At 31.7% G+C, this 21,871-nt stretch overlaps 2 protein-coding genes across 2 annotated transcripts; both read right to left on the reverse strand.

Moving 5' to 3' along the window:
- Positions 1 to 9,969: 9,969 nt before the first annotated feature.
- LOC11434914 (F-box protein At3g07870) lies at positions 9,970 to 13,070 on the reverse strand. The gene is made up of 4 exons (XM_024783397.2): positions 12,868 to 13,070; positions 11,173 to 12,550; positions 10,399 to 10,568; positions 9,970 to 10,295 (listed from the first exon to the last, which is right to left on the reverse strand). The coding sequence occupies exons 2-3, from the start codon at positions 12,546 to 12,548 to the stop codon at positions 10,505 to 10,507; spliced, it is 1,440 nt and encodes a 479-aa protein (XP_024639165.1). The 5' UTR covers positions 12,549 to 12,550; positions 12,868 to 13,070; the 3' UTR covers positions 9,970 to 10,295; positions 10,399 to 10,504.
- A 3,490-nt stretch (positions 13,071 to 16,560) lies between these two features.
- LOC11424117 (F-box protein At3g07870) lies at positions 16,561 to 19,516 on the reverse strand. Its single transcript, XM_024785161.2, has 4 exons — positions 19,394 to 19,516; positions 17,728 to 19,147; positions 16,975 to 17,133; positions 16,561 to 16,871 (listed from the first exon to the last, which is right to left on the reverse strand). Exons 2-3 carry the CDS (start codon positions 19,143 to 19,145, stop codon positions 17,061 to 17,063), a joined length of 1,491 nt encoding a protein of 496 aa, XP_024640929.1. The 5' UTR covers positions 19,146 to 19,147; positions 19,394 to 19,516; the 3' UTR covers positions 16,561 to 16,871; positions 16,975 to 17,060.
- Between the last annotated feature and the right edge of the window lie 2,355 nt (positions 19,517 to 21,871).

The following is a 21,871-nucleotide window of genomic DNA, read 5'->3' on the forward strand; positions in this document are numbered from 1 at the left end:
TGACGAGGGGAGGGAATCATTTAATTAATCGGATGAACAAATTATTATTATTATTTTTGGTACAATGGATGAAGAATTTTATAATCAAATAAGAAATGAACATTTGTCAGTGTTATTATTATTCAAAGTCTCACGTTAAATACCAACAAACAATGAATTGGTCCAAAAGAGACTAGAACTCCTTATACACGTGGTCAGAGATTCGATTTCTAACTCATACATTTGAAAAAAAATATAGTTGAAGAGGAGAACTCACCTTATATGTCTTATAGGTTTCTCGATAAAAAATTCAGTCGTTCCTAAGTGACGATGAATACCCCATACCAATATCATGATAACAAAAAAAAAATGTCTCACATTAAATAATGATATGGGAATACAAGAGTAATATGTAACCAAAAAAAGAATACAAGAGTAATATTTGAATACTCAATTTCTAACACACATTCAACATTTCATTTCTTCTCAAAAAATGACCTTATCACATTACTAACATAACATATTTATCACATTATTCTCTTTATTTTTTCTCTTTCAAGGTGTGTGTATATATGGGTGTCGAAATAACATTTTTCATGATAATATTGGTTATATTTATAAGTGAAAGTAACCCCTTACTCTAAGATTTTCTTATAATTATCGTATTTTGGTTGTATATGAGACACTACCTATATTGAAGTTCATACAAAGTTGAAAGTTCATACAATTGCTCTATGTCATATTGAAAAAGGAAAAAAAAAAATCGTTTATAAAAAGGATCAATGGAAAAGGCATTGCCTTTCAAATATTGCTAAAACCAGTTTAAACCAAACAGAACAACATACGATAACATAGTTTTTTTTTTGTTAACCCCCCCTCCGGTTCTTGGTAGAAGAGGTCATTGGCATTGACAGTATGGAATTTGTTTGAGAGTTAAGTAAAATCTTGTTAAAAATTGTTTCACTTGAAAAAAAAATCGAATTCCCTGAATTCGATTTTTTTGATTTGAGGCCTTAGATAAAATTACTTTGTTAGAGAACTTCTTAATTATGACATATGGGTTATGCCCCATTTTCAGAATCTATGGTTTTATAAGGAATTGGAATATGAATTATGAAACAGAAGCTGGCTGAGCAGAATATGATATTTGCCTCAGAAAGTTATTAAGATGAAGACTGAGTTGCAAATTGTTGGATGTAAAACTAATCATTACTGTGAAATATTTGTTTAAAATAACATTAGTCATATACATTAAAGTTTCTATGATGCGATAAGACATAAAAAGAATTAGTTCTAAATTAACAAAAATATATTATTAATTGTTATAAACAATAATGATAATTTCACACGCACGTTATAATTCTGGCAGCAAAAAAACATCTCATCACTCATGTGTAGTGGATGTGAAAACAATAGTATAATGTAATAATGTAAATTACCAAGCACATGTAACCATGTGAAGCATTCTAAGTCAGGCGGTCCAAGACAAAATTTGAATTCGAAAGTAACATGAGCATGGCTCAATATATATTTAAACTTTTATAATATTTATTTAACATAAACACTTGTTTTGCAAACGTAGAGAGAGACAGATATATAGTATAGAAACATGAATTATCTAATTAATCAAACCGCCATAACCTCCACAATCTTGCTTAGCCAAAAAAGTGGAAGAATATTTTCAATAAAGTAACGAATAAAAACCAACTAAGCACTATATTAGTCAAACCTTATATAATTAAGATGCCAAAGTAACAAGACACGCAGCTAAATTCCACATAAACAAATACAAGTACATTTTAATTCATATCACCTTAAAATTTTAAACAATATAAACCAAACATATATTTATGAATCATTGTCCAATGCAAATATAGATTCTCCTAGGAACAAAGAAGAAAGTGTCAAAATGATGAAGGGTCAATGCATGCCAAGGCTTAAAAGCAACTCATACAAGAACAAGATTCCATCTCCGATGACATTGTTAGAGCGTTTTAGGGAAGCAGTGTTCAGATTAATGATGATGTCTGCATTTTCAAAAACAGCCACCAATCACGGTGGTTCCGGTGACGGAGAAAGGCAAAGACGTTATAGCCACTATGATACTCACAATAGTGAAGCTGTAGCAGATTGCATTGAGTTCATAAAGAAAAAAGCTGCCAGGGATACGGAGGAAAACCGCCACTCTAGTGCTAGTAGCTCCGCCGACGACACGTCTGAGATGGTTGTTTCGATGTCCGTCATGTCGTGTAATTCATAGATACTCTGGATTTTGGATTTGGGGGACGTTGCATTCACGCAGTTGAAGATATCAATGGTATAGTTCAATCTTTTAATTTTATATTTCAAAATACCAAAGCTTAAATTGGACCGTCTATCTGTCAGATGATCACTAATGTTCTGACTGCATGAATGCGGAGAATTCCGACTAGATGGGACTTGGGAGTCAGAATAAATTCAGGTTCCGATTACGTTCTATAAATTATACTTTTTTTGTAAGAAAACCTAATTAATTTGTAATTTGATGTGATGGACTTGTAATATTTAGATCCATTAATATAAGGAAGGTGGTGTGGGATATATTTGCAGATAAATTCGGGATTTTTTTTATGTATATGTGAAGTTCATCGAAGTAATGATGTATTTAGATGGTTTTTTTCTACATTACCCTTTCTTCTTTAGAGAGAGAGGGCATTTTACCCCTTCAAGTTATCAACCAATCAAAATGTAATATATAAATGTAATATTAAATGTTAAATAAATTAGTCAATTTTTTCTATAAAAAAAATCAAGTTTAATAAGGTAACTTTTAATTTTTATTTAATTATATTTAGGTATACAATCTTAATTAATTTACACTATAGGGCTTGTAACAATTAAAATTTTACATCAAATTCAACCCATCATGGCTGTGTTTGGTAACACGAATAAGCTAACTTATAGCTTGTTGGACTAGCTTATAAGCTTGTTTTGATATATATGTGTTTGGTAACATAAAAAAGCTAGCATATAGCTTGTTAGACTAGCTTATAAGCTAGTTTTGATAGAATGAGATGTGTTTGGTAAAAATCTTTTCTCACTAGCTTATAGCATTTTTTAAGAAACTAATCAAAGTAGCTTTTGAGCTTATAGCTTGTAGCTTTTTACATTTTATTCCATTTTTAACCTTTAATATTATTTTTTATTAAAAAAAAAACTACCCACGTAAAAGTAAAAGGGAAAAACTTCCCACGTAGTGCTTAATTTTTTTTTGCAATTTGCTTTAGATTGGTTTCTGAGCAATGCTAAATCCCACAAAGGGATTTCTAAGAAAAACACGAAATAGCAGTATTCCATATCAATCTCTTTATTTATTTTTTTAAACAAAAAAAAATAAATTAGTGTTTGGCGGAAAACATGGGAACAAGCATAATCCTTGATTTCTATTTGTTTTTTTTTTTGTTCCCGTTGGTTGAAATATTGTTTTAGATTTGGTTTTTTTTACACGGTCACTTTCTATTAAATTCATATCTAAATATTTATTTATTCCTTAAAAAAAATTATGTAAATATTTATCATTATTTTTTTCTTTGAACATATTTACCAATATAAATCAAAGAAATAATTTTCCATAAAAATATTTTGAAATAAATTAAAATTATTAAGATAATTTCTTAGTTAAATTATGACTTAATAGGTCATTTGGTCCCTTAATTAATTTCAAGTTTTCATTTTGGTCCCATAACTAATAAAACTCATGTTTTGGTCCCTCACGTTTGTCTCCGTCAGTCAAATAAATCCCGACGGTTAACTTTAACCCCAAATGTGTATGGTGGACCAACCTTAAGAATGGTCCACCATAGATCCTATTAATTATTTAATTTCAACCCTTTGATCTATTTTTTCAAAAAAGGACGGTTAGATTTCGAAGGGCCGTTGTGTTGGAACAAAATGTGTTTCACAATGAACCTTAATAAGTTTTGATGATAACAAGGTATTAAAAATTGTCAATTGGTTATTGCTAATAATTGTTCAAGTGTACAGGACCAAAGGCTAGTCAAGTTATTTCAATAGGTCTTGGAAGAACAATGGAAAGAAAAAGAAATTCTAAGCATCTGAAGAAAACTGTGTCTGAAGCTAAAGTGCTTCTGAAGCTGAAGTGCATCTGAAGTGATGACGTCATCAGAAGCAGAAGGTAATCAGAAGCAAAGTTTTCATCAGAAGCGAAATCATCACCAGAAGCTACATTTAATCCATATATTCAAACTGAAGATCCAAAGTAGCTGTTTCTCATTTCAATCTTATCTAAGAAGAACGAAGAATTGAAAGGAAGGTATCAACGGTCATTTGGATAGCGCTGATCATTTGTCCTTCGTTATCAGAGTTGACAAAGTACAAGTGTACAACCACTACCTCCACTACTCTGTTTTGTCCACGCTACAAGACAAGACAACAGCTATGCCTGCAGAATTTGTGCCTTCAAGATGGGAATGAATTTGAAGCTAATTCTTCAAAGGACTACACCCAAATCAGGCAAAGGATTACTAGTGAATGATCAAATGATTTCAAACGACTCTTTAGACGTGCTAATTATCTCAACGTCTCTTTCACGCCTCTATATAAAGGAGTGAAGACTTGAAGATTGTAGATAGAGATACACAAGTTAAAAAGCGCCAAAACTCTGTCAATTTGATTCTACAAAGCACACTGAATTTCTGCACTGATTTGATACATCTTAGAAATTCAAAAGTCTAGAGTCTTTATTGTATTGTATTGTGAACACCACTGATTGTATATCAAGTGTTCAAGTCAAACTTAATTCATTGTATTTTTGTTTGATCAGAAGCCTCTTGCCTGCGTGCTTGAGCATTAGAAGACTCTTGCTTAATGCTTGAGCATTGGAAGACTCTTGCGTGTGTGCTTGAGCATTTTTTGAGAAGTCTCATACTTAGAGAGTATTGAGCATTTGTAATCTTTGTGATTATAGTGAAATCTCCTTGGAAGTGCAAGGGGGACTGGACTACTTCCGATTTGTGGAAGGAACCAGGATAACTGCTTGTGTCTTGCTTTTCTTTTCTCTGCTTTGATCTTTTCCGCTGCATATCTGATTCTGATCATTTCATCATAAGCATTCACAAACTGCTTCTGAAGTTTTATCAGAAGAAGTATTTTTAGAGAGAAAAAGAAAACACAATTCAACCCCCCCTTCTTGTGTTTTTCACACCTTCACGTTGTATCTAACAATGAACCATCAACAACTAATTTTTTTTACTTTCTTCATCTTCTTCATCAACACCAAACCAAAAAACTAAACAGTCAAAAAATTAAACAACCTATAAAAAGATTGATTCTTCTTCTCCGAAACGGCGACATTTGGATGATGATGTGGTGCAGAAGGAAGTTGACGAAAGAGGTTAATGATTCTTCTTCTCTCCATCGTTACTCACTCAGGATTGAACCCACAAACCCTTATTTTCTTCCAATTGAATATGGAACTTTCTTCTCATTTTCGTGATCCTAGATAGCTTAGATTGAGACCCACTTTTTCATTTCTATGAAATTCTTTGATTTCAATCCTTCTTCATTCTTTTGTTGCCAAATTTTGGAATTCCTAGTATTTCTGATTTGGGATCTTTAAATTTTTATTTGGGATCCTTGTATTCAATTTCACGTTTACCCAATTTGATTTCATTTTTGTTGTTGTTGTTGAAATACTAAAAAGCTTCTGCAATTATGGTTCGTACTAGTAGAAAGAAGGGTTCTTTGAATTCAATCCTTCTTCATTCTATTCTTGTTTGCCTTGTTTGCTGCAATTTTACTTTACGGTTGTTTCTCTAGTAAACTGGATTTGTGTTGATGTTATTGATCTGCAATTGGGTTTGTTTTTCTGGGGTTGTTATTGATAGAAATTAATGGTGATGATGATGTTGTTGTTGTTGATGAATGATGATGGAAAGAGTAAAGAATTTTCCATTTACTGATGATGGTCGAGGTTTTTGAATTTTTCTGGAAAAATGATGAAGAAAATGATGGTGTTGATGAATGTGATGTTGAAGATGATGAACAAGATTGGGGAAGAATATGAAGAAAGATCAAAGGGTTGAGATTAAATAATTAATTCCTATGGTGGACCACTCTGAAGGTTGGTCCACCATAACATTTTGGGGGGTTAAAGTTAACTGTCAGGATTTATTTGACTGACGGAGACAAACATGAAGGATCAAAACATGAGTTTTATTAGTTATGGGACCAAAATGAAAACTTGAAATTAATTAGGGGACCAAATGACCTATTAAGCCTTAAATTATTTATGGGTAAAAAAAGTAATTTTAAGTAATTTTGTGTTTATTAGTAACTTCAAAAGCTAATTTTACCAAACACTTTAATTTAAATCAGCAAGTTTTTTCACACTTTATTTCAAGTAGCTTTTGAGCTTATACATGGTAGTTTTTTTATATTTCCTTTCAATTTTAACCCTATTAATTTAATTTAATTATTTTTTAATAAAACATGTTCATGGCTTAAAAGATAATGGCCAAGTTCATAGCTTATTTTTTAATAAAACAACTGCCACATTTTCTCCTTTGAAAAAAAATCGTCATGCTTTATTTTATTTTTAATAAACGCTTTATATATATTTCTTAAAAGAATTGCTTTATATTTAACTATAACTAGCCTACGGTACGTTGTAATATTTTATATATTCTTGCTTACATTTTATTCCACTTTGCTCTTATTTTTGGGATTCATAAAAGTCGAGATCAATGAACTTTTGCCCTCTTTTGTACAAAAAAAAATAAGGAGAGATCAAAATTGTCAGTGAAATTTTATTGGAGATTAAAACCAAAAGTTTGAATATTTATAGGGATTCAAAACATAGTTAACCATAAATTAAAATATTAAAAAATAAATACATTAGAAAAAATATCTATCTATATATATATATATATATATATATATATATATATATATATAAACATGTCATTTTATGTCATTTTATACTTATTAGCCACTTCAACATCTAATTTTACCTAACACTTTAATTTTAATAAACCATCTTTTCAGCTATAAGTTATCAGTTATAAGAAATCAATTATTAGCTAGTTTTTCAGATTTCAGCTAGCTTATAGCTTATTTTTACCAAACACACCCCACATACGTTCATAAATTTTGTTTCATTCCAAAACCTATAACACGCATAACTTGCAATTTCTTCTTCATTCTTCTTCTCATCTTGACTGTTCAATTCTCTCGTTCCAGAATTGTCGTCGTTTCCAATTATCGTGAAAATCGTTGTCGTCCTTTAGATTCCAGACATTGTGAGAATCGATGTTGTTTCCATAATCACATCAGGTATCGTGGCTTGATTTTTCTTCTTGATTTGATTTTTCATTTTCGTTTCTTTCTTACTACTATTGTGACTTGATTGCAACCGTTTCACACTTATAATGCGACAGTGGTGACTTTCAACTTTGGCATGAATTCCAATGATGCTTCCATTTTTATTTGGGTTTTGAGTTTGATTGAGTTGTTTTAGATTATATAAAATTATATTTTATCACACATATTTTACGTTTGATTAAGATAAATGGATCTTCAATGCGTTGATTATTAATTTTATTTTTGGTACAATATTGATTATTAAATTTACTTTTGGAATTTGTTTTATTCAAATCATTATATTGTGTTGTTATGTTTTGTTTGTTCCTGGTGTATTTTGTGTTGCCGAAATTAACATTTGTTGAGATTGTGAACACGGTGTGAGACCAGTTAATCTATGGAAGAGAAGACAAAGTGAAATAAATAAATAATAAATAATGCTAATACAAACGTGAATTTCATAAGGTGAACGTTAATTCGTGGATATAACTGTTGGAAACAATGGCGATCTCACGATGTCTGGAATCTAACGAACGACAACGATCCTCACGATAATTGGAAACGGCGGCAGTTCTGGAACAAGAGAATTGAACAATCAAGATGAGAAGAAGAATGAAGAAGAAATTGCACGTTATGTGTACTCTAGGTTTTGGAATGGAACAAAATTTATGAACGTATATGATGAGTTGAATTTGATGTGAAATTTTAATTGTTACAAGCCCTATATTGTAAATTAATTAAGATTGTATACCTAAATATAATTAAATAAAAATTAAAGGGTTAAATATGTTTTTGGTCCCTATAAATATACCAACTTTTCGTTTTAGTCCCTCTAAAATTCTCCTTCAACTTTTAGTCCCTATAAAATTTTCAGTCACTACTTTTACTCCCTATTTTTAAGTTATTTTTTTTGTATTTTTTAATGAAATTGTGTAGAATATTGTAAAAAAAATTCACAAAAAAAGTTATATTTTTTTAACAAAACACAAATTTAATATGAATTTTTAACCGTAAAAAATGTAAAAATTCATATTAAATTCATGTTTTGTTAAAAAATTCTAATTTTTTTTAGGGAGGATTTTTTCAGAAAATTTTTATTCAAAAATATGAATTCTTCATATGAGTTTACTTTAAAAGAGGGACCAAAAGTAGTGATTGAAAATTTTATAGGACTAAAAGTTGAAGGAAAATTTTAGAGGCATTAAAACGAAAAGTTGGTATATTTATAAGGACAAAAAACATATTTAACCCAAAATTAAAAGTTACCTTATTAAAATTGATTTTTTTTTTTTTTTTATAAAAAATTGACTCATTTATTTGACATTTAATGTTACATTTGTATAGTACATTTTGATTGGCTGATATCTTGAAAGGGTAAATACCTCTTAAACAAGAGAGGGTAATCTACGCCTCACCCATTTAGATATGTTTTCATTATTATTTTCTTAGGTTACAAACTTCTTCATCATATAGTGTTGTTTTTTATAGCACTTTTTTGTATTAACCTGAGAAAGTAGAGTTGCAAATAACGTGCATGGGTGCTTAATGCGAATTTTGGAAAAATGATACGTTTTTTTGCATGTTATACTTAAATTCTTATACTTAGCTAACACCTCAAATTTACAACGACTCGCTTTACAGAAATTGAGTTCTAAATAACTTAATATTATTATTATTATTATTATATACTTCCTCCAGAACGAAATATTATTATTGTTATATATTTCCTCCAGAAAGAAATATAAACAAAAATGATAGTCGAAAGATCAATGTATATAGTTAAAAAAAATTAGTATACATACATCAACTTTTCAACTATTGATTTCTTATATTCCCTGTAAAGGATATCATGTACTTTTATTTTTGGACCGAAAAATGTTCATTTCCCTGCAAAAGACACGTCTCTACTAACAAGACACTTTAAATCATTTGAAGAAGAAATGATATCCCTGCAATCCTTAATTAGCATACCAAATTATGATGTGTTAGGACTCAAGGGGTCAGTATGAAAACTCCATCAACATTACATTTCAAAACACTATCTACATGTAGGAAAACCCCCCTAACATTACATTACTTCTGAATAACCAACGATCCATTATATTATATACTAACTAGTATACTACAGCAAAGGTGCATTTTGTTATATTTCCTACTACTATCTTCTTTGGTCTTGACAAAAAATGAATAACAGTGGATCATATAATCATGCAGTTTCCCTCGTTAGACAAGGAAAGAATGTGAGTAGACATAATAAACAAAAACTAGACCCCAGTAAAATATTTCTGAATTTAAATAAAAAAAAAGGGATATGTGTTAACACCAACAACCAATGATAATCAAGTATTTTTAAAATGCATATTTAAAAGTGAAATATAGTTTTAGATTGACAATACACCTCTATTAAACTCATTTAAATAACTTTAAAGTGAACGTGACAAAAGGGTTCAATATCATGCCACCAAAATTGAAATTCAATCATTAAATTTTAAATCTAATCGATTCATCGAAGCTACTCAAATAGATAATTCATTATAATTCAGGTTTAGGGATTCAGAAACCCTTTTCAAGGAGCAGTTAATGACTAGGAATCTAGGAAATCCAGATTGATGAAGAAAAGCACATAGGAGATCAGGAAACAGAATGAAATAGCCGAGTAATAATCAGACTTTTTCTAAACCAAGCCAGCCTCCTTAAAGCACAGATAATGATTAATGAACATCTAGATTAAATTTTACAAAAAAAGACATCATTTGCATCTTAAAATGAGATTTGTAGTTTTTTTTCAAAATCACAACTAGCCAAATCATAACTTGTGATTTAACATAACCCTGCCTAGTGTATGGAAATTCCTTCTTATCAGCTGTACTCTTCACCAAAAGCCTCACCACCGGAGGAAGAAGTCAAAACATCATTCAAGATCTTCATCTTCTTCATGCAATTTAATATTTGCACACCTATATAAAATAACACCAATATTACATAACAAAGTCTAAGTAACATACCTAAAATTGTAATAAGCAGGGGTCAGAATACCAATCAATACGAAAGCAGACGTACTCTTCTTAGGAAGCAGGCTCTTCGCCAAACTCTTCACCATCAGATAAGGAGGAAGATATATTTATCAAGTCACTATAAGATGATGAAAAGCATGAACTTTCAAGTCTCAAACAATCTGTTGAGACAGAGAAAGAACCTCCTTTTCTCCCCGCAATTTAAACTTTGCACACCTATAGAAATTAAAACAATATTGGGGAATATTGGTTAAGTAATAGTAGCTAAAACTGCAAATTGCAGGGGATGGATCAGCCTCAAGAAACTATTTACTACCTAGCAACTAAAGAAGATCCAAATAACCGACAATACAACAACTGTCCATTCATTTTCTACACCTCCATCAACACGAAAGTATAAAGAAAATTTATAAGATGTAATTAGTAACAAAAGATTGTGTCCACATGATTTTTTTCCCATTAACTATTAAAGCCAAAGATGTAATTAAAGGTGGTATATATTAGACAACAGAAAAGAACTAAAAATATAACAAATATATACAACATCATAAATATATTAGCTGTGAAAGCAAATGATTGACGAAACATGACAACCTTTCTCCAACATGTCGTTGTGAGAATATATCTACCTAAGTAACCTAACAACATGTCTTCTTTTCTCCAAATGGAATGGAAAAATAGTAAGTTTAAAATATAAGTGTAACATAGGAAACTTACACAAGTCCCTTTGAATACTCGACTCATGATTACAATCAATTACTATGACTTGTAAGGAAGCATCAACCATCAGATTCAATTGCCAATAAAAATAAAATTTTACCTTGAGTGGATATTCAGAACCTCAATATTGACTCCTTTCAAAACATCCTTCAATGAAATTAGACTTGGAATGTGTGGGATTACTTCAAAATAATTTATCCGACTCCCATGAATTCGAAAAACTTTGAACCCATATTTTTCAGGTTCGTAGTAGGTAAAACAATTGGAGGAATGATATGACAATATGGCAGCACCTTCTTCAAAGTGTTTTATCGGCCAGCTTAAACCATAACCCCGTGGAACACGATCCAAAGGATTGAACGAAGTATCGATGTTGTAAATCTTAGTCCATGATTCTCCAATGCCATATTCATTCATAACCCACATTGAAACATTAGATATAAAGGTCGGATCACAAATGTATAGAAATCCCTTTAATTCTCCCATGCTAATAGGCCTACAACAAAAAACATTATGATTTCCAAACACATGTGGAGGAGAAGGAAACGACTGCAACCTCTCATTTTCAAAGCAGAAAACCAATATTGACCTTTGCTGACCCTCAAATCTTATCCAATGAAGTGCACCATTCACACAAGTGGGATACTTTAGACTCGAAAAAGAAATTTGAGGATCCACTTCAACATTTCTCCAGGATGTTGTTCCAAGTGTGTTTATCTCAAGGATCACACGCTCAAACACCCACTGATTGGCATGTTTAACATGTCTTATCCACACGCTTATTACCTTATATTCATTAGTTTTAGGTTGGAATCCAAAACCAGCTTGACCTTGCATTCTTACTCGAGTTCGATTTGTAGTAGATTCAGGAAGTCTTATGAACTCCCCCGTGACTGGGTTGCAGATCACTATTGGGTTTCCAAAAGATGGGTCAGACAAACAAAGTAAACCATTGCAAGAATTCACAATATCAAACTTATCAATATCTCTGTTGCAAGCAATATAAAGACTCTGTCTACCCCTATCACTGTTCTCGTCGTTTTTCCCTGAAACTAATCTGGCAGCACGAAAAGGGCGCTTGGATTCATTATTGATCTGGTCTCTTTTATCCCTAAATGATCTGAGAGGAAGCTTGAATATAGGTGCAAGCTTGACATGATTGTTGCTTCCAATCTCAAACTTATCAGGCTCGCACTCAAGAAGGTACAGGGTTCTTGACACTCGGTGTCGCGTTCGAATCATGAGACTAATTGGTGATCGCTCAAAGTGCGATTTAGCAAATTGTGATTCTGAAATAATTGTTTTCCAAACTTTGCACACACATTTACAAATGAGAACAGACTTAAATGGAAGTCGAAGGAGAATGTGGGCAGTGAGGTGAGACGGAAGTTTATCAAAATAAGGGCAAAGCTCACGACTCTCTGCCTCATCAACTTTTGCTCTTGCAGCGGCAATTGAAATCTTTTTTCTTTTCATGACTACAATCAGTTGTAAAAAGAAAAATAAACAAATTAAGTTAAATTCAATCACATAAAAAAGTGATTAAAATTTGATCAAGAAATCAAACATTGAACATTGAATATCTAAAGAATGATGAAAGAGAGAAGACAAAAAGTTGGTTTTCTTCAAATTAAAAATGACAAGTTTAATTGAAGAAATTTGGGAATGAAAAAACCAATTACCAAACAAACTGATGTAAATGATTGATTAAAAGAACAGTATAATGTTGATTACAATTAGTATTAAAATAACGAAGAATGGTTAGTAAAAATTGGAGAGTGAAAGAAAGAATTACCTTGAAGAAGTTGGGAACCCTAATTTGGTGTGACAGAAAACGAGGGAAAAGCGTTCGAACAATATTGTTGAAAGAATGAACCAACGCTGTTAAGAGCGTGGGGTGGGGGGGTTAAGAAGCAAACACAAGAAGGAAAAGAAACAATGAAAATTTGAAGCACTTCAGTTCAGAGGGCGAGGCTTATTTTAATTTTTGACTGAAAAGTTAGAAGAATTATAAATTGAAATTTCCTAAAAGGCTGAAACATCAATGTAAAAGCTCCGACGGTAGTTAAATGCGGATGTAAAGAATCGACGGTTTTGAAATTTTTAGGTGCGATTTTGTCGAAGCTAAAGTCGTTCAAGGCCAATTACAAACACAAAATTAAGTAAGTGTTTTGAATCTTATTGCATTTTTTTTTTTATTGAATTGTTAGATTTTTTTGGATAAATTGTAACATATTTATGTTACGTTGATTTTTTATTTTTTATTTTATCATATCAGATGTTTATAATTTGATTGATTTATTAGATGTTGATTAGAGTAGAATTGATTGAGTTGTGATAGAAAATGTTAGGAATTGTTAGAAATTAGAAATTGTAAAAATTGTTAGAAATTTGTGGTAGACTTTTTTAGGATTAGAGTAAGTTTTGATTCGATGTTTGCATTGTGTAGATATGTCTCAGAAACAGGGTGATATTGTTCAATTACAAAAGGAGTGTGAGAAGGAGAAAGCAAAATCGACTTTGACATGGCATGGAATTGAATGCAATGATTCCGTTAAAAAAAGCAGTTCGAAGGTGCAATCGTTCCAGGCTGAGGAGGAGCGGAATGACTTGTTACTTTGGTCCTCAACCAAAAGCAAGTGCCCTAGGGACCGTCGACGACAACCCAATTGACTTATGTGACGAGGAAGATGATTAAATGTAATGACTAGTAATGTCTAATTGTTTTGGATGTTTTTTTGTTTTTTTTTGTTTTTTTGTTATGTTGCACATTTTGGTACTTTGAATAAAGTTGTATATTGAATAATTTCGATTAAAGTTGCGTATTGAATAAATCTGATTAAAGTTGCATATTAAATAAATTCGAATAAAGTTGCACAAATACACAAAATCAATTAAAATAACTCACAATTTTATTTGGTTTTAATTTCATCTACAAAACATTACATTCTCCCTAAATATATGTGGTATCATCATGATGTTGGATTAAGTTTAACTTTTGGAAGTTTGCGGAAAATGTTGGGATCGAAGTGTCGTATACTTCGGGTAGGGATTTGCAGCATCCTATGAAAAGTCAAAAGAATGAAGAGAACACAACACATATATTCTATCGAATCAACTTTATAGATTCTCACATCGAATTCCCTCGTATACAATGAGTAATCACACAAAGAAATGCATCCCAACATATTGCTTTGAACTTAATTTTACTGTCCTGTCACCTGACAAGTTTCAATCCCAACAATATTTTTTCCATACACAATGTTCGAAATCGAGACCTTCTTTAAAAAATCCTAATCTAATTTTATTAGTGTTAAAGAGAGTGCACACTCACTTTCTTATTGATAATCAAATAGTGAATACAATCAGGTATAAAATCAAATTGATAAGAAACTGGCCAAGAGATAGCTACTCTAGCCAAACATGAGCTTCTCTATTTACATCTCTACTAACAAAAGACACTTTAAATCATCATTTGAAGAAGAAATGATATCCCTGCAATCCTTAATTAGTATACCAAATTATGATGTGTTAGGACTGTGAGAGTAAAAAGCATCCTCCACACCGCCATATCTTGTGATCTCAAGGATGATAACTCCATCACAATTACATTTCAAAACTCTATCTACATGTAGGAAACCCTCCCTAATTTTAAAGGAGTAAAATTATGTTTTTCTTCTTCTTCTTTCGATTTCAAGTGTTAGATGGCCTAAATTATGTATTATTCTACTAAATTTGGTTAAATTTTAGAAATAGTGAAATGAAATTTTTTCTTCTATAATAAAATATCCAAATAATGATACTATGTTATGTTTTGATGCAATAGTGAGCGATTTTATCCATTTATGGGGTTTGTCCTTATTTGTAAAGTGTCATGGTATGAATTACTTCTGAATAACCATCCATTATATACTATACTGGTATACTACAGCAAAGGTACATTTAGTTATTACTTCTATCTTCTTTAGTCTTGACAAAAAATGAATTACAGTGGATCATATAATCATGCAGTCTCCCTAGTTTCTGAGCAGACATAATCAACAAAAACTAATTACTCCAGTTTAGCTTCTAAAATTGGATTTTGGACTCATAAAATCTGCTTGAGTCGAATCTTAAATTTCATTTTAATTGTGATGATAGAGTTTCAACTTTCAACACAACAATAAGTTCAACCAAGTTATTCCATCCAAATTAGACCCCAGTCAAGATGTTTTTAAAACTTCAAATTTAATTAATTTAAACTAAACTTTTAATAAACAAACCAAACATTACACTAAATGGATTTGCAGTTTGCTGCAGATTCAAAAACAAATGAAGAAACACATAAAAATTAGAAAAGTAAAAAGAATTGAAAAGCTGTGCAATAATTTTAATTGAATGACATAACAGCATTCTTGGTTCTAATGGTTTTGGGTTGCCCTACTCCCACCACTAGAATGGAATGAATCAGTTTATTGAATGAATGAATCTATACACTAAATAACCATGTTAATCTGATCAATGGATGATCACCCTATTGATCTCACATACATTTTCCTAAATGGACTGCTGCCTACTATCATGTATCAGCAGTTTGACAGAAGCAATGCTGTCACTTGACAGAAGAATTTTGATTATCAATGTGAGACAAAATGTTTAAAATAACTAGGCTGCTTACTTTCCCAAACTGCATCCAGTTGATGGTTTCAAACTCTTGAACCACTTACTAGTGTTGCCCTCTAGTATGGGTTCAAACATAGAATGCTAAAAGCTGAATAATAAAAAAAATGAAAATAAAAGGGACTTGTGTGCCTACTCACATACAAAGCATATTTGACCCGAAAACATGTCTGAATTTAAATAACGAGTGAACTTGACAAAAGGATGGTAAATGATTCAATATTATACCAAAAAATTGAAATTCAACTGTTGAAGTTTTAAATCTAGTCAATGCAATCAAAGCTCCTCAAATAATTGGTTCACTGTATATCACACTTGGAAATTCCAAAATCCTTTTTAGGGAGCGGTTAAGCACTAAGATTGTGTTTGCATAAGAATATATAGAATTGTGAAAGCTGAACAAAAAAAGAACAAAAGGGTCTTGCACATACTCGTAAGAAATCGGTCAGAAAATATTTCAGAATTTAAATAAAAAAAGGGATATGCATTGTCAGTGTAAACTAGTTTTACACCGACAACCAATGACAATCAAGTATTTTTAAAATGCATATTTAAAAGTGAAATATAGTTTTAGATTGACAATAAACCTCTATTAAACTCATTTAAATAACTTTAAAGTGAACGTGACAAAAGGATGTAAAGGGTTCAATATCATGCCACCAAAATTGAAATTCAATCATTAAATTTTAAATCTAATCAATTCATCAAAGCTACTCAAATAGATAATTCATTATAATTCAGGCTTAGGGATTCAGAAACCCTTTTCAAGGAGCAGTTAATGACTAGGAATCTAGGAAATCCAGATTGATGAAGAAAAACACATAGGAGATCAGGAAACAGAATGAAATAGCTGAGCAATAATCAGTCTTTTTCTAAATCAAGACAGCCTCGTTAAAGCATAGATAATGATTAATGAACATCTAGATTAAATTTTTCAAAAAAATACATCATTTGCATCCTAAAACAAGAAATGTATTTTTTTTCAAAATCATAACTAGCCAAATTATAACCCTGCCTACTGTTTGAAATTCCTTCTAATCAGTTGTACTCTTCACCAAAAGCGTCAGCACCGAACGACAAAGGTATTGTCTGTACAACAAGATCTTCATTTTCTTCATGCAAATTAAAAAATTTGAACACCTATATAAAATAACACCAATATTACATGACGAAGTCTAAGTAACATACCTAAAATTGTAATAAGCAAGGGTCAGAATAACAATCAATACGAAAGCAGACGTACTCTTCTTAGGAAGCAGGTTCTTCACCATCAGATAAGGAGGCAGATATATTTATCAAGTCACCATAAGATGATGAAAAACATGAACTTCAAGTCTCAAACAATCGTTGAGATCGCAAAGAAAGAACTTCCTTTTCTTCCCGCAATTTAAACTTTGCACACCTATATAAATTAAAACAATATTGGGGAATATTGGTTAAGTAATAGTAGCTAAAACTGCAAATTACAGGGGATGGATCAGCCTCAAGAAACTATTTACTACCTAGCAACTAAAGAAGATCCAAATAACTGAGATTACAACAACTGTCCATTCATTTTCTTCTCCTCCGTCAACACGAAAGTATAAAGGAAAGTTATAAGATGTAATTAGTAATAAAAGATTGTGTCCACGTGATTTTTTTTCCATTAACTATCAGAGCCACAAAGATGTAATTAAAGGTGGTATATATTAGATAATGGAAAATAACTAAATTTATAACAAATATAAACAACTTCATAAATATATTAGTTGTAAAAGCAAATGATTGACGAAACATCACAACTGTGAGAATATATATGCCTAACAACATGTCTTCCTTTAATTACATCTAGAATGGCAAAATAGTTTAAAATATAACTGGTAACATAGGAAACTTACAGAAGTTCCTTTGAATACTCGTCTTATGATTAAAATCAATTACTATGACTTTGTAAGGGAGCATCAACCATCAGATTCAATTGCAAATAAAAATAAAATCTTAGAAGCTACATTCTTACCTTGAGTGGATATTCAGAACCTCAATATTGTCACCTTTCAAAACATCCTTCAATGAAATTAGACTTGGAATGTGTGGGATTACTTCAAAAAAATTTGAACTACTCCCGTAAATTCGAAAAACTTCGAATCCATATTTCTCAGGTTCATAGTAGATAAAACAATTGCAGGAATGATATAACAATATGGCAGCACCTTCTTCAAAGTGTTTTATTGGCCAGCTTAAACCATATCTCCGTGGAACACGACTTTCCGAAGGATTGAATGAAGTATCAATGTTGTAAATCTTAGTCCATGATTCTCCAATGCCATATTCATTCATAACCCACATTGAAACATCAGATAAAAAGGTCGAATCACAAATGTAAAGAAATCCCTTTAATTCTCCCATGCTAATATGTCTATTACTAAGAAATCCATTATTATGATTTCCAAACATCTGTGGAGGAGAAGGAAATGACTTCAGCGTCTCACTTTCAAAGCAGAAAATCAATATTGACCTTTGCAGACCATCAAATCTTAGCCAATGTAGTGCACCATTCACACAAGTGGGATACTTTAGACTCGAAAAAGAAATTTGAGGATCCACTTCAACATTTCTCCAGGATGGGGTTCCAAGTGTGTTTATCTCAAGGGTCAAACGCTCAAACTCCCACACATTGGCACGTTTAACATGTCTCACCCACATGTTTATCACCTTATATTCATTAGTTTTAGGTTGGAAACCAAAACCAGCTTGTCCTAGCCTTCTTACCCGATTTTGATCCGCAATAGATTCAGGAAGTCTTATAAACTCCCCAGTGACTGGGTTGCAGATCACTAATGGGTTTCCAAAAGATGGGTCAGACAAACAAAGTAAACCATTGCAAGAATTCACAATATCAAACTTATCAAAATCTCTTTTGCAAGCAATATAAAGACTTTGTCTACCCGTATAACTGTTCTCGTCGTTTTTCCCTGAAACTAATCTCGCAGCACGAAAAGGTCGCTTGGATTCATTATTGATCTGGTCTCTTTTATCCCTAAATGATCTGAGAGGAAGCTTGAACATAGGCACAAGTTTCACATGATCGTTGCTTCCAATCTCAAACTTTTGAGGATCAGACTCAAGAAGGTACATTGTTCTTGAAACTCGGCTATAGTCATTGGTCCGAATCATGAGACTGAGTGGTGATTGCTCAAAGTGGGATTTAGCAAAATGTGATTCTGAAATCAATGTTTTCCAAATTTTGCACACAGATTTACAAATGAGAAGCGACTTAAATGGAAGTTGAAGCAGAATGTGAGCAATAACGTGAGACGGAAGATTATCAAAATAAGGGCAAAGTTGATGGCTTTCTGCCTCATCAACTTTCCCTTTTGATTTATTGCGTCTTTGGCCAGCCCTAGCAGGGGCAATTGAACCTTTTTTTCTTTTCATGACTACAATAAGTTGTAAAAAAGTAAAATAAACAAAATAAGTTAACTAAATCACATAAAAAAGTGATTAAATTTGATCAATATCATCAAGGACGAAAGAGAAACTAAGAATCAAACACGAGACAAAAAGTTGGTTTCTTTCAATTTGAGAATTAAGAAAGCGATTATGATTAGAATATGATGTTGATTATTGATCGATTAACAACGAAGAATGATTAGGAACAAAATTGGAGTGGAAGAAAGAATTACCTTGAAGAAGTTCGGAACCCTAATTTCGATGGAAAAGCGTTCCAACAAGACTGGTGAAAGAATGGACCAACGCTGTTGAGAGGGAGGGGGTTAAGAGGGCGAGGAGTTTATTTTCTTTTTTAACTGATAAACTAGAAGAATTATTGGAGAATTGCTATTTACACATTTGATAAGGCTGTGCCACACGAGTAAAGAACGTTCCTTCGGCAGTTAAAATCTCGGTAGTTAACTGCCGAGGATGTTCTGCTACAAATCTGCCAGAATCTCCTCTCATCCATTATTCATCTCATCTTTCAAATAATTTCTTCAAATTTCTCTCAAAATCTCTCTAAAAAACACAACCAAATCCAACCAAATTTATTCAACAAAATCACAAGTAAGTAATTATAATGCTATTAACTTACATTTTAGTTGTTATAAATGTTTTTATTTTTTAATTTTTGAGTATATTTATTATTTTTTAATTTTTGAGTAGATTTACATGTTATAATTAATTTTTAAGGTAGATGTTAGTTGATTAATGTTGTTAAAATATTTGCATGATGTTTATGTTATAATTTAATAATTTTGTTATATTTTACTTATGTTATAACAAAAAAAATTATGTTAAACATAAGTTTAATGATTTATGTTATATTATATGATTAATCTTTTTATTTTAGTAAGAGTATATGATTTATAATTTTAGGGTTATTTTTATGAATTTTAGAGTCTATGTATAATGTGCACATCAAGTGTTTGATGAAATGTTTGAATGAGTTTTTCATTGATTGTTTTTAATCTCTTATTGTCTAGATTTAAAACAATGGTCGGGTGGATCGACGTTCATGCGCAATTCAACGAAGGAGAACCTACCTCAGAGGTTGAAGGTTCGGTGCCTTGGTGTAACGTTAAGAGGTCTCAAGGATGAACTGACTGAATTCAACCAAGGAGTCAACCCCAGAGACACAAGGATGGTGGAACACGTTCGGTATAAACGTTCAACGCTCGACGAGGGGAGAGTATCATTCACTTGGGTGGAATTAACGAACGACGAAAACATGACGAGCATGTTTTGGGAGCACAACATGTTCCAGTGGATCGATATGCGGGTGAAGTTGCTTAGATCAACTGAAGATATCATCAAAAGTTTGATTCCGCCAGAAGATCGTCATTAGTTAGGGTAAGGTGCATTCCAACTACAACAATTGTCTTCCTTTGAATGAGATAAATTCAAACCTGCCAAACAACAGGACTCGAGCATTTCGCTCGGCATTCATGTTTTTCCTTTGAAAATATTAAATTCTTGTTGGGTTGGTTTAGATGAAGGTATTAAGTGTCAAGAAATGAACCTCATTTCGTTGGCACTTGAATACCATCATCTAAAGCACACCTAACAAAAATTTATTCTTTTCAAAGGAAAACATGAATGTCGGGTGAAATGCTTGAGTCCTATTGTTTGACAGGTTTGAATCTATCTCGTTCAAAGGTAAGACAATTGTTGGAGTTGGAATGCACATTCCAACTGCAACAATTGTCTTACTCTGGATGGGGCAATTCAAACTTGTTAATCGGCAGGACTCCAACATTCGATAAGCATCTTGAACGCTGGTATTCAAGTGTCAAAATACTGGTGTCCTGCTGCTTAGCAAGTTTGAATTTGCCCCATTCAGTGGTAAGATGATTGTTGCAGTTTGAAGGTAAATTTCAGAATGTAATGCAATGTAATGTGATAACATATATTTTGTTTTGAATGGAACAATAATTATCTTATTTATTCACTTTTTAAATTTATTTATTCATTACGCAATTTTAATTAGTTGAATTCACGTTAGATTTAATTAATTTTTATTATTCAAAACGCGACTTTAATCAAAATTATTCCAAATGCAATTTTATTTTATGTACCATAATGTCAAACAAAATGTGCGCGACACAAAAATAAAACATAAAAAAAATCCAAAAAATTAGGCATTAAAAGCCATTACATTCATTCTTCCTCGTCACACAAATCAATCGGGTTGCCCGCTACAGTCCCTACGGTACCTTGTTTTGGTTGAGGACCGAAATAGCATGTCCTCCTGCTCCTCCTCAACCTCGAGTGATTGTACACCGGCACCTTCGAACCCTTCTTTCGGAACCATCGCAAACAATTTCGTGCCACGTCATAGGTGATTTTTCTTTGTTCTTCTCATCACCCTGAACGTTACCCTGATTATGATTCTGAGACATATCTACATTAAAAAAAATGGCGATCAAAACCTAACAATTCAATAAAAGTTCTCTAACAATTCTAACCATTCTAACCTAAATTATTCTAACATATCATAAAATCAACAAATCAATATAATCGAACCTATATAATCGAAATTTAACAAAAAATAACAAACAATTCGACTACAAAGCAACAATGCAATAGGATTCAAAAAACTTACTTGTTTTTGTGATTGGAATTGGTTTGGAATGACTTCAAATGACTCAAAATCGCACATTGGATAA

The sequence above is a fragment of the Medicago truncatula genome, chromosome 5 (genome assembly GCF_003473485.1).
Source record: "Medicago truncatula cultivar Jemalong A17 chromosome 5, MtrunA17r5.0-ANR, whole genome shotgun sequence".
In the NCBI taxonomy this organism is placed as follows: Eukaryota; Viridiplantae; Streptophyta; class Magnoliopsida; order Fabales; family Fabaceae; genus Medicago; species Medicago truncatula.